The sequence below is a fragment of the Poecilia reticulata genome, linkage group LG2 (genome assembly GCF_000633615.1).
Source record: "Poecilia reticulata strain Guanapo linkage group LG2, Guppy_female_1.0+MT, whole genome shotgun sequence".
NCBI lineage: Eukaryota > Metazoa > Chordata > Actinopteri > Cyprinodontiformes > Poeciliidae > Poecilia > Poecilia reticulata.
In genome coordinates, this window is record NC_024332.1 from 23,733,421 (window position 1) to 23,748,192 (window position 14,772).

Consider the following 14,772-nt stretch of genomic DNA (forward strand, 5'->3'; position numbering starts at 1 on the left):
TGGATGGATGGATGGATGGATGGATGGATGGATGGATGGATGGATGGATGGATGGATGGATGGATGGATGGATGGATGGATGGATGGATGGATCCCCCACACTCATCTTTGTCCCTCCCTCAACTGTTTGTTGTGCACCAACATTTGTAGCTTACAAGACAGACTTTGAAACTGTTTGAAAATATATTAAAAATCCTGAAACCTATGAGAGCGCCACCTGTTGCTCTATTTTAAAACTACAGCTGGCTGCAGAAAGCTCCCCTACTTCACTGACTAAATCATGTTGTTTTCTTTTAACAGAAAGAAAACATTTCTGGTTTTCCTCAAAACCAACGAAAACAAAGAAGTATATCTGATTTTTCTGCTGACTGTTACTTGAAAATGTTTTTTCCTCATAACAAACACTATATTAAAAGTTGACATGAGAATAAAAGTTGCAGCAGGTACAGAGAAGTTTAACAACCAAACTGTCGTTTTCTCACTTCCTGTCTGCGCTCTCCTCACTTCCCCAGCTCATTTCTGCCTCCCTCGTCCTGCTGACTCAGCAGATAACTTCCCAACGTGCGTGCCGGCAGCTACCTGAACGTCTCTGTGCTCTGCCAGCCTGCGGGAGTCTTTGAGTAGCAGGACCTCATCGCTTTTCAGGCTGTGTGCATGGAGAGACTTGAGCAGCTCGCACAGCGTGGCGGGCAGGGACGACAGAGTCTGGGTGAAACAAACAAACAGACAAACAACAAAACAGAATAAAAACCCGTCAGACTGAATGACGAGATCAAACGAACAAGCGGGGCAGCTGTGGGGCGGTGCCCAACCTGCTGGGTGGAATCCTCCCCTTCACATTGTCCGGGCAGACACACGAAGTGAATCTGAAAGAACACAGCTCATGGTCAGCGTTACATTATCCAGGCATGGATGTGGCTGAGCTCCATCAGAGCAAACCTCAGAGAGTCTCGTGGCGTCTCTGGCTGGCAGCTCCAGGCCGACGCCGCACAGCTCCTTTCTGCTCCTGAAGAGGCTCTTCGCAGACTGGGCTCCGGAGTCACGCACCGTCTGTAAACACACACACACACACACACACACGGTGAGACACGAGGACCGACCGCACTTTCCGGATTTATTCACCGTGGCCGGCTGCCTGACAGAATGACACTAAAAACAGACAGCAGGAGGCACATCGTTTGACGGGTCCACGAAGCTCTGCTATATCACAACCGACTCTGGAAACTACTTTGTCCCAGTGGTTAAAGCAGTCTGCCCACTGCATTCCTACGGAGAGCAACTGCACAAATAAAAAGCTAAATCACAATCCGACACTGATCGCAGGTTCTGTCCTGCTGGGAGGCTTTTTAAAGAAGCAGCTATGGTCAGATGGTAGCTGCAGCTACACAACATATCAACTCAGAAGAGTCATCATAAAAAAATCAATGTGAGCTCATTTTGCACAAGAACTGCAATATGCAATTTCCTAGCCAATTATCAGGATATATGCAACTCAAATTTAAGACTTTTTAAATGCCATCTTGAATGAAATTTAAGACAAAAAAAACCCAATCACAATAACCCCCATAGCACCCATCTTAAAAGTTTATTTTGTTTTTGAACTCACCTAACCTCATATGGGCTGGCAACAGAAGTGAGCCAGTGGTAAAAACAAATGTCGTCATCTACAATAAACGCAGAAATCTATCTATCTAGTTAGCAAGGATTTGCTAGCAGGTAGTTAGCAATAGCCTCAACCGCCTTGAGCCACAGAACGCAATGAAGATGTCTAAGAAATGAAATAGTCCTGGCACGACAAAATGTAAGACCTGTGATTAACCGTTAGCAACACCACCATGGTAACCATGGTAACTCTGGTAACGTATTGTGTAGGGATGCACAATATATTGGCACTCACATTGTTATTGACTGATGTTAGTCCTTTTTTTAAAATATATCGGTATCCATCCGATAAATAAAACCGGGGCCGATATGAACAACCGATGTTGATTTTATTTATTTTATCTTGTTGCCGTCTGTTTCTGCTCGTTTCCCCCCCCCCCCCCAAAGGTGTTGAAACAATAGTGAAATATATAGAATATCGGTAAATATCAGTTATATTTGCCCAAATTTTCATATTGCTGCATCTCTAGTAACAATAGAAGTCTAAATATCAGTCCCTGCAAATACTTCACAACTGAAAAAAAAAAAGCATTAAGAAGAATAACAGCAACAGAAAACAGCTATAACCCCCACCTAGAGGCTAGAACCACTGATTCATACACACATGACTCTGGACCTCTTGCACTGTGAACTGATCTGGACCCCGTCAACGTGAGCATTCCTACATCAAAACACTCAGAAGAGAATGTTTCGTGTCCTGGCAGACAAACCTCTCTCCGTACGGACGCCCTGGACCTGATGGGGCCTCCTCTGACACGAACACCAACATCCATGGTAACGGAGAGGCGCTGGCGCTCCGACGGTCGGCTCACCTGGGAACAGAAAGAGGATGGACTCAGCCGACCAACTTCCAGAAATATTTCCCGATATCCCTCCCCTCCTATATCGACGCACAACAAAAGAAAAAAAATAAATAAAAAGGTGAACCCTTTGAACTCTAATGTGCTCCTTCACCACAACCACCACAGCCAAATGGGAACATCCAACTTTCACTTCATTTGTGGAAAAATTCTGAATTCCACAGTGGAAAAGTGTGTGAATCACAAACAGGAGAGAATTACAGTGACTCGCACACACATTCACACTCCTTGTACTTTCCTCCCCATTTTTCAGGTTATGACTTTAATGCGTTTTTGGGGGGATTTTAGGTCACAGATGAACAATATTCTGAAGTGGGAGGAAAGAAATGCATTTTAGAAATGAATTGAAAAGCTGAAAGGTGTGGCAGGCATTTCTATGCATTCTGCTCTTTTGTACGTGAATACTCTTTGATCTAAACTAATGTGTGTTTATGGTGGCTGTTAGGGCTGGGTGACGTGGCTTCTAAAGGAAAGCTCTTTTTTTTCCTTTACACCAGATCCAATTCCAATCGATTTCTGACAGAAAATATTTTTTTAAAAGTGCATTTCCTATATTAAACAACGTTTTGTGTTCCGGCATACAAACCTTTGTCCGGACGGACGTGCAGTGACAGACAGCTACGAGAATTTTTATTTAATAACGGGAATATAGTCATGAAATTAGCAGAACAAAGGCGCAACTTTAACAGAAAAAAAGTCTTGAAATTACAAGAAAAAAGTTCTTTCAGCGAGAAAGTCTTGTCAAAATGTGACATGACTCGTGGTTTTTTTTTTCAAAACAGACAGACCTTTGCAGTTATTTGATACTAATTAATGAAGATGTGCTAAAAACATTTTTATTATCTGTTAAAAGTAAAACGTCACAAGAGGTTCAATATTTATGATCTATTTTTTTGTTATTTGTTCTGTTGGGAGTTCTCGTATAATGTTATAACTATGTTCTCGTTATTAAAAATAAAATATTCATTTGAGGCACTGACCTGAATTCAAAGTAAAAAAAAAAAAAGATAAAATTTGGTTGGGACACACATTGTGTTTGGTGACATCACTCTGAACTATAGAAGCTCAAGGAGTAAATTGATTTTTTTTTTAAAAATCCAGATTCTCAAAAAAAAAAAAAAGTCTTCAAAAACCAAAAATTCCATTAATCAATAATATCAATTTTATCACCCAGTCTTTTGTAGCCTCTTTCTTCCAGGACTTCTCCTGTGACCCAACTACCTTGTCCAGGCTTAAGATTCCCACATCATGATGCTGCCACCCTCATGTTTTATGGGGATGATTTTTCAGGGTGATGTGTAGTTTTAAAACACACAGCTCTGTTCTGTGTGGCCAGAAGACACTTCAGCTGTGACCTCATCCTTTTGTGTGTTCTGCATAGCTTGTGGCAAACTGTGAAACATCACTTCAAGGTGTGTGAAAACTTTTAAGCCCCCACTTTAATCCGCTGCACCTGTGTGCCGATGAGCTCAATCCTGCGGGTTAACACAGCTAACCCGGGTTTACCTCACACTCGAGTGAAGCCGTCACGAACGGAGCTCTTAAGAGCCGGTCTGGACTCGTCATGGCGGCTGAGAAGTTACCCCGGGCCGCACTTCAAGGAAGCCTGGAAACCGGCGTGACCCGCCACGACGATCAAACGGCGCGCAGAGAAAACAGGCACTTCTGTGTGTGTGTCTTGAGTAAGCGGAAACTCGCTCGCTGAGCAGCGCCGGAGTGCCAGTAGAGGAGGCAAAATATTTACAGTGTACAAGAAGGAGAAGTTTCCCATGAAATCTTAGCCGTTGCCTTTGAGGTGCGACCCAGAGCAGATAGAGCCGAGTCAAGATGCGGGCAGGTGGTCCGTCTGAGTCCGCCTCGTGTATCCTGACGAGCCGGCTGGGGAGGAACGAATGCCGTCATCTTCCTCTGGTCGTCCAGGACCTCCAGACTTCTCACTGGGGCCTCAACAGAAACACCCCAGGGCTTGACCCCAGCTATCCACAGCATCCTGATTCAGTCACAAGGGCAGTCGGCACAAGTAGCCCATTATATTTGAGACACCTGGCTGAGCGCGACACTTGGGGAAAAGCACACAGCGAGGAAGTGAGCAGGAGAGGCGTCCCATCAGACCGTCAGTTCCCTAAACCAGTGCCATGTAAGGCTGTTTTTCTCTACAGCGCTGCCCAAAGCCACACACAAATAAACACAAAAAAAACCTTGTAAAAGCTTATGAAGGGTCAATAGATGTTACACCATATTTGCAAAGAACTGATAATATAAAATCAGTAAGTACTTGATAGTAGAATAGTAAAGTTTAGTATTTTACGATAACACTGGTCAAGAGACAAAAAATTCTGTTTTTTTTTGTTTTTTAGCGTATTATTTTAGCGTACTATTTTAGCGTAATTTTGATGTGAATCCAAAAATCTCATTGGTTTTCCTCAGTCAGGTCAACTTTCTGAACTATGGAGCAACATCAGGGTCAAAATGCAGGACTTGTTCTCACATCTGGATCGGTTTCCTGAGAATCTGATCAGTGAGTGAAGAGCAGGAGGAGAGACTCCATCAGGACAGGAAGGAGACGGGGAATTTTACACACTGAGGACGTAATGCTCAATTTACATGTACTAACCCTCATCAGTGTTTATTATTCAATTTACAGAAATTGAAATGTGTATCATTTAATTTATACACTATGTTAGAAAATATATTATTTTCTCCTAAAACCTTTTTAGAATGAGAAATATTATCGGAAATGAACTGATAACGTCACAAAAATGTCATCAATTCAGTCAGAAGATCAGATTTCTCTAAATCAAATTAGAATAAAAATCTGACCTGATTGAGAAAAATAGATGTCAATTTTGGATTCAGTGGTGGAAAATAGCCCTAATTCAGTTGAAAAAACATAAACAACTACCAAAAAGTATTTTTTGTAGCCCAGTGTAAGTTACATTGTGGTCACAATATCTGACAAGCTATCATGTTCTGTGACTGTCTATGTTTCCATAATAGTCATAATATTAGTGATCAGATGTTACTTCTGTTTGGCTTTTTCTCAATTTTTCGGACGGCACACTGGGTAAAAACCTCACTGGGTCCAACTGACTGTCTCTTAAGCCCGCAGGAGGTTACGTCCAGAAATGTTAAGGCTAATGCAAACCTCTGAGACCATCATCATCGCTTTGACCAAAATCTAACAAGGCTCAGCAGATCTCACTCCCTGGTGCTGATCACCTCAGACGCCAAACTAAAAAAAAGAAAACAACCACCTGCCATAAGCAGAAACTGTGTAGTCTGAAGCCCGGTTTGGTCAGGAGGCTTAAGTGGGTCAAGTTTTTAATGTGGGTGGTCAGAAGAACAAATAAACAGAGGTCAAGGGAGACGAGTGGGAGCACAAGGAAACCCCCTCGCAGATGGCTGAGAACAAACACTGGAGGATAATGAAGCGCAGGTGTCCATGGGCAGGTGGACGGAGGAAATTGGAAGTCAGTCACAACTTCTTTCCTTTGTTGGAAACCTAAAAGAGCAATCGAGTCGAGCCAGTGCTCTCGCAAGAAACGTTTGTGTTTATCAAATGCATTTGATTGTATGAATAGCAGCAGGAGTTATTATCTCATTAACTTGTTTTACACAATCAATTGGGTTTTAGCGGCACCACTTTAAAATGGTTCAGGTCTCATCAGTCAGCCAGAACCATGTCTGTAAATATGCTGGTTTTGAATGCTCTACTACATGGGGTTCCACAGGGCCCGATCCCGGGTCCCTTGCTCTCTGCTGTCCAGATGTTCCATAACTTTAACGTTCATTACAGCACTCTGTCACAGTTGTTGTTGTTTTAAAGTGTTTTATAAATAAAGAAGCAGTAGCAGTTTGCTGCTCTGGTGCATAAAGGTGTGTTTAACAGAACACTAAGGTTGAAAATCAAATGGCAATGACTACAAAAAAAGGAATTACTTGTGCCTATTAATCTGGGATGGGTTACTGGGACATTTCCAAACAATATGAAGACCAACATTTACAAGTGGGAAACATTTAAGGCTGCTACTGGGTCTTCTCAGCAGCGGTTCAAGTCTAGGACAGACAATGCAATGCTTGTAGAAATTGAGAAAAACCCAAGAGCACCAACTCTTCAGGCTTCTGCTAGCTTGTTAAATGCTTAAATTCATGACTGGTACATTTGAAAAGGGATGAAGAAGTATGACTTATGTGGAAGTGCAGCTGGGAAAAAGCTTCTCTAAAAGGAACCTGGCAACGTAACTTGGGTTTGCAAGACTACTTGAACAACGTCCTTTGGATAGATGGGACCAAAGGAAGAGTTGCTTGGCCATAATGCAAGGAGCCTGGTAAAATCCAGTCCCTTGTTCTTCGTTTTGGTTGGTACAGAGCTGTGAAGGCGACGCAGAACCAGGTTTGGAGATAATGAAAGAAACAAAGCACTCCCTGGGTGCCACAGAAGGCATGAGGGGAGCACCACTTCATCTGGTGCTCCCCTCCCACACAAGGAATGTTTGGCGCTCCTTCCAGAGCGCCAAACACTCTGGAAGGAGGTCAATCTGGACTCACCAGATCACATGACTTTCCATCACTGTAGAGTCCAATCGCTTTCTTCGGTTAGCCTCAATGATTATTGGCTTTGTTATGTTTTTCTTTAATTTTACGTCACCAAATAATTCAGAGATCACAGATCATGGTCATTCAGGGTTCTTTTCTGACCACATTTCTTGCTCAAACACGATGGTTTTCCACTTTCCCTCCAGTGTTTTATAATGCACTGGACGGTTCTCAACCCAGTGTTTGTTTCTGCATCTCCAGATGTTTTCTCAGCTTGATGCCAACAATCTGACCCTTCTTAAACAGACCAACGTCTTTTCCACGACCACAGGATGCGCCTTTCAGCACGGTTGCTTGAGAAATGAGAAGCTCCTCATTACATCAGCTCGGGTTAAATAACTTTCTGCCAGCTGGAAACCGGCTGTCCAGGCACTAACTGTCCAACAGGAAGCTCAGATCTATTTGCTCAGTTAAAATCATCAGGAGGCAACTTTTTGTTTGGCCAGGAAGTGTAATGTCCTTTGTATGTCAGAGCATTCTGGGGTCAAGTCTGAGGCCGTCTGTCAGACAAATGAAGCTTTGCCCAAACTGGGTCGTCACCAGAACAACGATCCCAAACACAGCAGCAAGTCTGCAACAGAATGGATGAACAGACAATACAGGATCAAGGTCCAATGACCTCCAGACTGAGATGTTGAAGGGCTTTTTTTTGTTCCCCTATCTTAGCGACATCATTGTTGTAATCATGAATCACAAATACTCCAACTGTGGTGGTCAGTGATTGAGCAGTTGGGAACTTGGCAGTCTGACCGTGTTCTGACCAAAGACATTAGCACTAGTCGGCCACGCAGACCACAACACTCTTCTGTGTAGAAGCGGTTCCTAACGGAGGAAGACTCAAAGTTTACCATTTTCGGTATCAGTCAGATGCATAAAAGTGAACTCGGAGGAGGAATCAAGGCCAGATCAAGAAAGAGAAAACTACATTTTACATTTCATTCAACAAATACAACAAAAAGCCATACTTCAAACTGTCACCATTTTCTACTTTTGCCGTTTTAGTTGTTTTGGATCCCATTACACAAAGTTTGAACAAAGTTATGCTTCACTTTCAACAGCAGCAGGCCAAAGGAAAATGTTTAATTTTGAAGTAATAAATTATCTGTTTTAAAGTGGTTCCACACTTTCGAAGTCTGACGTCACATCTGCTCTCAGCGTGGCTTAAATAAAGCATGATGACTGCTGACAGGGTGACACCCAGGAGCTACTGGATGTCTGAAAATAAGAACAAATCTACCACCAGTTGTTTGGAGTTGTTAAAATGACACTAGTCCTGTCAGAAAAGGACAAGACTAGTCCCAGTTTATTGCTGGAGAATAAACTGTCCCAGTAATTATTGCAATAAACGATAATATTGTTGTTTTGAGATCATGTTCAAGTCATATATTAAACAAGCTCGCTCTCTCAAAGACCTGTGAGCTTTAATTTTGAGAAGAGCGCCGACTCCAGATAAACCTGTTTGTTTTGTTGTGTTGCTAAACAATGAAATTACAGGAAACTGATTTGATTTGCTGAGAATAACGGAAGTGTCATGTTATTTCCTAAATGATTCTGAGACCTTTAGGATGAAGACACTAAATTCCTCTCTGTCCATTTCTACTCGATTAGCTGCTCTACTTAACAAGCAGATGTTACACGGAGCTACAGAAAACATTTAGAGGCTCAAGGGAGTTGTCTTTTTTGAACTCGGGCAAAACCCAGTCGTCTCCGTGCAGAAACAGCTGGAATTTAATAAGGATGAAGTGTCTCAGATTGAATCCACATATGTCTTCTGTAATTTTACTCCCTGGAGACACAATTCCTTCTTCAGTAAGGTCTGTTTATCCCCTCTCTGCAACAGTTAGCCATTTTGACCGATATCTCACCAAACTAAACATGAGTCATAAAGAAAACAAGATTCCAGATTATAATGAGAAAACAGCATAATACCTTTGTCCTCTTCCTACAAACTGCTGTTCAATCCATCATGTGAAAACAGAAAGAGTAGGACACAAAGCAAGCTATCACAACATGTCCATCTGACTGGGAAAAAAAAGAAACTAACAACAAAAAAAAAACAGTCACCATTTGCCAAAAGTTGTGTACAGAAACCCATCATGTTGAAGAAAAGGTTTCACTTGTGGAAGACTAAGTGAACCCACAGTAAAACATGGAGGTGGTAGCATCATGCTGTGGGAATGCTTTTCTTCAGCATAAAAAGGGTTAAAAAAAAAAGAAGAAAAAAAGAATTAAACTGTGTTCATTTGTAACATGTAATTGAATTGAGTTTGCCAAACGTAATTTCTGTTTGTTTAACATGAAAACTTAATAGACCTAATATATTTTCTTAATTTGAGGAGTTGTAACAAAACAACTCAGTTTTTTTGATGGGTTTCTTTTTTTCTGTGCAGAGAATATTTGAAATGAAGAGAAAATCAATGTTTACAAAAAAACCAATGGAAGTGTCCGAGGCATTTTAGCAAAGAACAGTGGAGTTTGCAGATGACCTCAAATGTGGCAAAGAAACAGCATAGGTGAAACTCCACCAAACAAAATCATCTATTTCAAACATCTTTTTAATTGACAAAATTGAGAAATACATATGTGGAAGGGTTTTTCTTCCATCTACCAATGAAGTTTGTGGCTGTTATTAAATAAATCTATAATGTTCAAAATGACAATACTTTTAGCTGCAGTCTGTCAGAAATACTCATAGATGATGCCACTGACGGTGAGGGTGTGGAAAAGAGGAGGCAGAAACAACTATAGTGTAGTAAAGAAAATACACACTGCGACAGCCCTATTATAACCGCACCGCATTATGACCAGGACACAAAATTGATACAATCATCCCGTGGCTACACGGGAAGCTACCACCAGAGCAGGCCGGCTGTTCGCAGGAGGACCAGCCGCATTTCTGTTCCTGCTCCCGGGTCAGGAAGCGGCAGCCAGCAAGGCCACAGAGGAGCCTCACTGAGGATGCTGATGGTGATTCTCACGGCCACAGCACGCAAAAGCTTAGCCAGCGTGCTAGCGGCAGCACATTATACGTACACACACACATATATGTATACAGATTCAAACAGACCTTAAGTACATATAAAATGACAACAGTCCACTTCAGAGAGAGGCTCCTTGGGAGGTGACAAGCTGTCAATCATGAAGCTAGCAGCAGAAGCAGGCAGGCCGCGGTCGGCTCCGGTTTGTCACCCTAACATCTCTGACTAGCTAGTCACAGAAACGACGGTGACATTGACATGCATTCAGTTAACTCTCTTTCAACAACACGCAGCTATTATCTGTTAATGTTTAACAAGTCCGTGTTGCGTTATAAAGCCCCCCCCCGCCCGTCTCACCTCTCAGCGTCGGACTCCAGCAGCGCTGACTGGAGCCGCTGACTTTGATGGGCGGTCCGGGAACGATTCGACCGTTTTGGATTTTTTTTTATCTCAACGTGACAACGTAACCCACCATGTAAAATCAGAGCCGGACTCTACGGCTGAAATATTGTAAAAACGTTTGCAATATTTTATTGTGTAAAATTGGAATTAATTTGTTTTTCTAAAGGCAAACTTACGCCGTTGACTCATTCAGGACCGAACGAAATGGCTCCCAGAATCGAACCGAGCTTCACATTCACGGCCTATTGCAGTCTTTCCATAGTCTTCCCATGAAAACAAAAGTCAGGCATCACAAGTAGAACCCAGATTCAAAAAAAGATGTCGCACTGTGTAGGACAAAAATAATCCAAAATTGAGAATTTGAGGAGCATAAAAAAAGTAGAATTACTCCCGTACTGAAACATGGCAACTTGTGTGAGTGTACATCACTCAGCTTCAGCACTGTTAATTTTTATTCGTAATATTTTGTGAATAATACATCTACATGAAGGGTTAATAAGCGAGGCAATACATTTAATCACTTAGAATATAAAAAGGAATAATTGGGATTGTCTCATATTTTCGCTTCTTTTTTGTTTTCCTCTTCATGAACTTGCTACATAGACTTAAGCAAGAAGGAGCTACGTGGAAAAACAACTAAAACTTTGAGATAAACTAAAAAAATCTTACAAAATCTAGCTGCTAGGAAGTAGAATATCGAATATATTAAGGGTGGCTTAAACGTTTGCTGCATATTTTACTTCAGTCTCAAAATCGGCTAACATTTTCTCTGCTACTTAGTGTGTGACAATTCATGTACTCTGACTGCACACAAGTCACACAGTGATGATGTAAGCATCCACATGTAGTGGATAATCCTACCAAACTCCACACTCAGGTTTTTCCCACTCTTTCTGTGCAGTGACTGACAAAATTATTCACACCCCTTAAACATCCTCACACTTAGTTTTAACCAGAAATGCCAATGTATTTTATTGGGATGTTAAGTGGATAGAGCATAAATGGAATAAAGAAGGAAAGGAGAGTTTCAAGATTTTTCTTCTTTTTTCAGAAATAAAATTCTGAAAAAGGATAGCCTGGATAGGTATACGTGATTGAATGTCATTATACATCTAGCTGTTTTTTTAATAACCTCAGAAGAGTTAGAAAACTAAACAGCAGCGCTGACAGGAGCCGCTGACTTTGATGGGCGGTCGGGGAACGATTCCACTGTTTAGCACAGGCGCAGGAGTTTAAAGTAGGGTTATAGGTTATAGATCAATATCATGTCCCAGAGAACTGATTAATCGTTTGAGAATGAAAGCTTGGTGCAACTGCAAACCAAGACATGGTGAAGGTGAGAGAAAGAAGCAGCCAAGAGACTCACAAGACAGAGACCTAAACTACAAATATTTAGCTGAATATTTGATGTATTTGACATACTGGCACCAGAGGATTTTTTATTTATTTTTTGCTTTGTTTTGTCCTGATGTTTTTTTTTTTTTAAATTCAGAGAGGCTTGTGCCTACCTTCACAAACTCACAAACTTGTTTCCAGTTGTATTGTCACAGTGATGAAGTCTGTTTTTAATTTACCTTGGAAATATACCCTACCCCTTTCCCCTCCCCCGTCCACACACCCCTCCCAAAACCACATTTTATGGAAACTTTTGCTTATCGTCGGCACATCGACACTGAAAATATTTAAAACTTCAACAGATTCTGTGCTGGGTTTTAGCTTCTTGGAAATTAGAAGAAGAAAAAAAAAGACATGTTTGTCAAGAGCTAACACTGGGACCTAAAGAAAGATTTAATCTAATGATTCTGATTGCACAGCGTAAAGTAACAGGCAACTGATCAGAGTTCTTTTGAGATTAAATGATTTCTCAGACATGAAATAGGGAATCAAAGCAACGCTTCAGGTAAGTCGAGGGAGTAACATTATAACATGACGCAAAGCTCAAGTTGATCTTCTTTTACATTATGCTAATAATCTAAACATTTTCTCAGCTTTGCCAATTATCTTAGTGGGCGGGGCTAAGACCATTTCACTAAAAATGATTGGTCCACATCTGAAAGGCGTCAAAATTGATCGATTGAATTGTCAAGACGACAGAGTCCAATAATGATCAGCTCCAGTTTTGTACCTCTTGTGATGTCATCAACTCAAATACAAACAAAGCAGAACATGGTGTTTTTTTTTCTTAAGCATACTTTTTAAAAACTTTGTGATGCAATGTTAATCCATACAGTGTCATCTACCTGTGTTTTAATTGTCAGATTACATTTGTTTAAAAAAAAAAAAAAGAGTACAGCCCAGTGGACTGTATCTTTAAAGCTGCTGATATCAGCAACATCTAGAGCATAACCTGCTAGTATAATAACAATGATAACAGGCACATGCAGAGGGGGGCAAGGGGTGCTTGAGCACCTGCCCCTTTTGCTCCTTGCCCCCAAGTGCCCTTTTGGTAAAATTTTTTTTTGTTTTTTGTATTATTATTTCCTAAGCCCTCTTCTGACACATAATAACATATACTAAAATTATTTGTTTTTTTTGTTGGGGTTTTTTTGTACAACATAATAAGCCTTATGGTGTCCCACAGGGCTCAATTCTGGGCCCACTGGTTTTCTCTCTTTATTTATTGCCTCTGGGTTCTATCCTTAGGAAACATGGGATTTCATTTCATTGCTATACTGATGATTGTCAGATTTATTTGCCCCTGCTGAAGCAGAAGGATGTCCATTCCATCAAACATCTCCTGGCATGTCTAGATGATATTAAAGCTTGGTTGGCCTTGAACTTTTTAAAATTTTAATGAAAGGAAAACAGAGGTGATGGTGTTTGGACCCAGAGGCTCCTGTGAGTCCTCTTCTGTTGACCTGGGACCCTTGGAGGTATATTTTAAACCTGTTATTACAGATCTTGGTTTTAAGGTGGACAGTGATTTTAAATTGGACAGCCAAATCAGAGCCGAGGTTAAGTCCAGCTTTTATCATTTAAGGCGATTGGCATCAGTGAAATCTTTTCTTTCCAGGCAGCATTTTGAAACATTGATCCACGCTTTTATTTCGACTTGATTGGATTATTGTAACTCCCTTTATCTGGGAGTCAGTCAGTCGCTGCTCTCACGTCTGTAGCTGGTTCAGAATGCTGCTGTACGACTTTTAACAGAAACTCGAAAGAGGGAGCATGTGACCCCTATCCTGGCCTCACTTCACTGGCTGCCTGTATATTTTAGGATTCATTTTAAAATTCTTATGTTTGTTTTTAAATCATTGCATAATCTTGCCCCGGCTTACCTCTCTGAGCTTCTTCACCCCTACATACCCTACCGGTCTCTCAGGTCAGCAGATCAGCTGCTCTTGAAGGTACCGAGATCAAGAAGGAAGCTCAGAGGGGACAGGGCTTTCTCTGTCATGGGTCGCACCTTTGTAAGCTTGTCCCTGTTAGCTACGTCACACATATGAGGCATTATGGTGAATACAAATGATTTATTAACTTACCATCAAAGTTATTGTGAAGTTTGACACATCCAGCTTAAATCCTTTGTTGTTGTTGGAGCTTTTCAGGACGTCTGAATAATTATATAAGCATCATTAATAGTCCTGCAGTGACTGAGGAGCCATTGTTAACATACTGTTGCTTGTGCACCGGAACCATTCTATGTGGCAAAAAAAAATGCGGAAGTGCTTAAACGGAAGTCCGTGGCATATACCCTATTGCCTCTCGCACAGTGAGATAAGGCGGCTAACTGGAGCTCAATGTAGTGAATGTTCCAGATTACAGAACAGTTTTTGGTGAATTAAAAAAAATTGTTTTTGGTGAATAAAGTGGAGTAGACTTGCTACTTGTCAGATGACGGAAAACGTTTCTGCTTCAGCTCGGAGTATATTTAAGTAGAGAGGTAGTGAAATACAACAGACACTGACAGGCCTCTGCGTCTGCCTTTCTCTGAAGAACTACTGAGCGGGAGGAGACAGCCAGGTGAGGAGAAACTGTTCTTATCTATCGATTSAGTATTTTTWTCATACAGACATTAGGCTGTTGTTGATGTGCTATTAGCTAGCTGCTAGCTAACGACTTTGCTAGCAAAGCAAGATAACTAAAAGCTTCTTCCCTGTATCTATAATGATATCAGTCATTCTTCAGTATCGCTTATGCAATAAGGGCCACATCACCTGTCCAAATTCTATCATCTCCATAATGGATATATGTCCAATCTTCTAATTTGCTTTACTGCATAATGTACATTTCATTTATTCTGGCGTTAGGTAAATGTATCTTGAAGGAGAATA

The 14,772-nt window shown here is 41.2% G+C and overlaps 1 protein-coding gene across 3 annotated transcripts in view; it reads right to left on the bottom strand.

Moving 5' to 3' along the window:
• akap11 (A kinase (PRKA) anchor protein 11) overlaps nt 1-10,525 on the bottom strand; it is a 28,568-nt gene extending 18,043 nt beyond the window's left edge. For 2 of the 3 annotated variants that reach the window (XM_008437566.2, XM_008437553.2), the window contains exons 1-5: nt 10,454-10,525; nt 2,373-2,474; nt 940-1,050; nt 813-866; nt 580-705 (exon numbers count right to left, since the gene is read on the bottom strand). In XM_008437566.2, the coding sequence (XP_008435788.1) occupies nt 580-705; nt 813-866; nt 940-1,050; nt 2,373-2,435 (354 nt within the window). In that variant the 5' untranslated portion in view covers nt 2,436-2,474; nt 10,454-10,525. The other variant, XM_008437558.2, reaches the window with a different exon arrangement.
• Nucleotides 10,526-14,772: the final 4,247 nt, after the last annotated feature.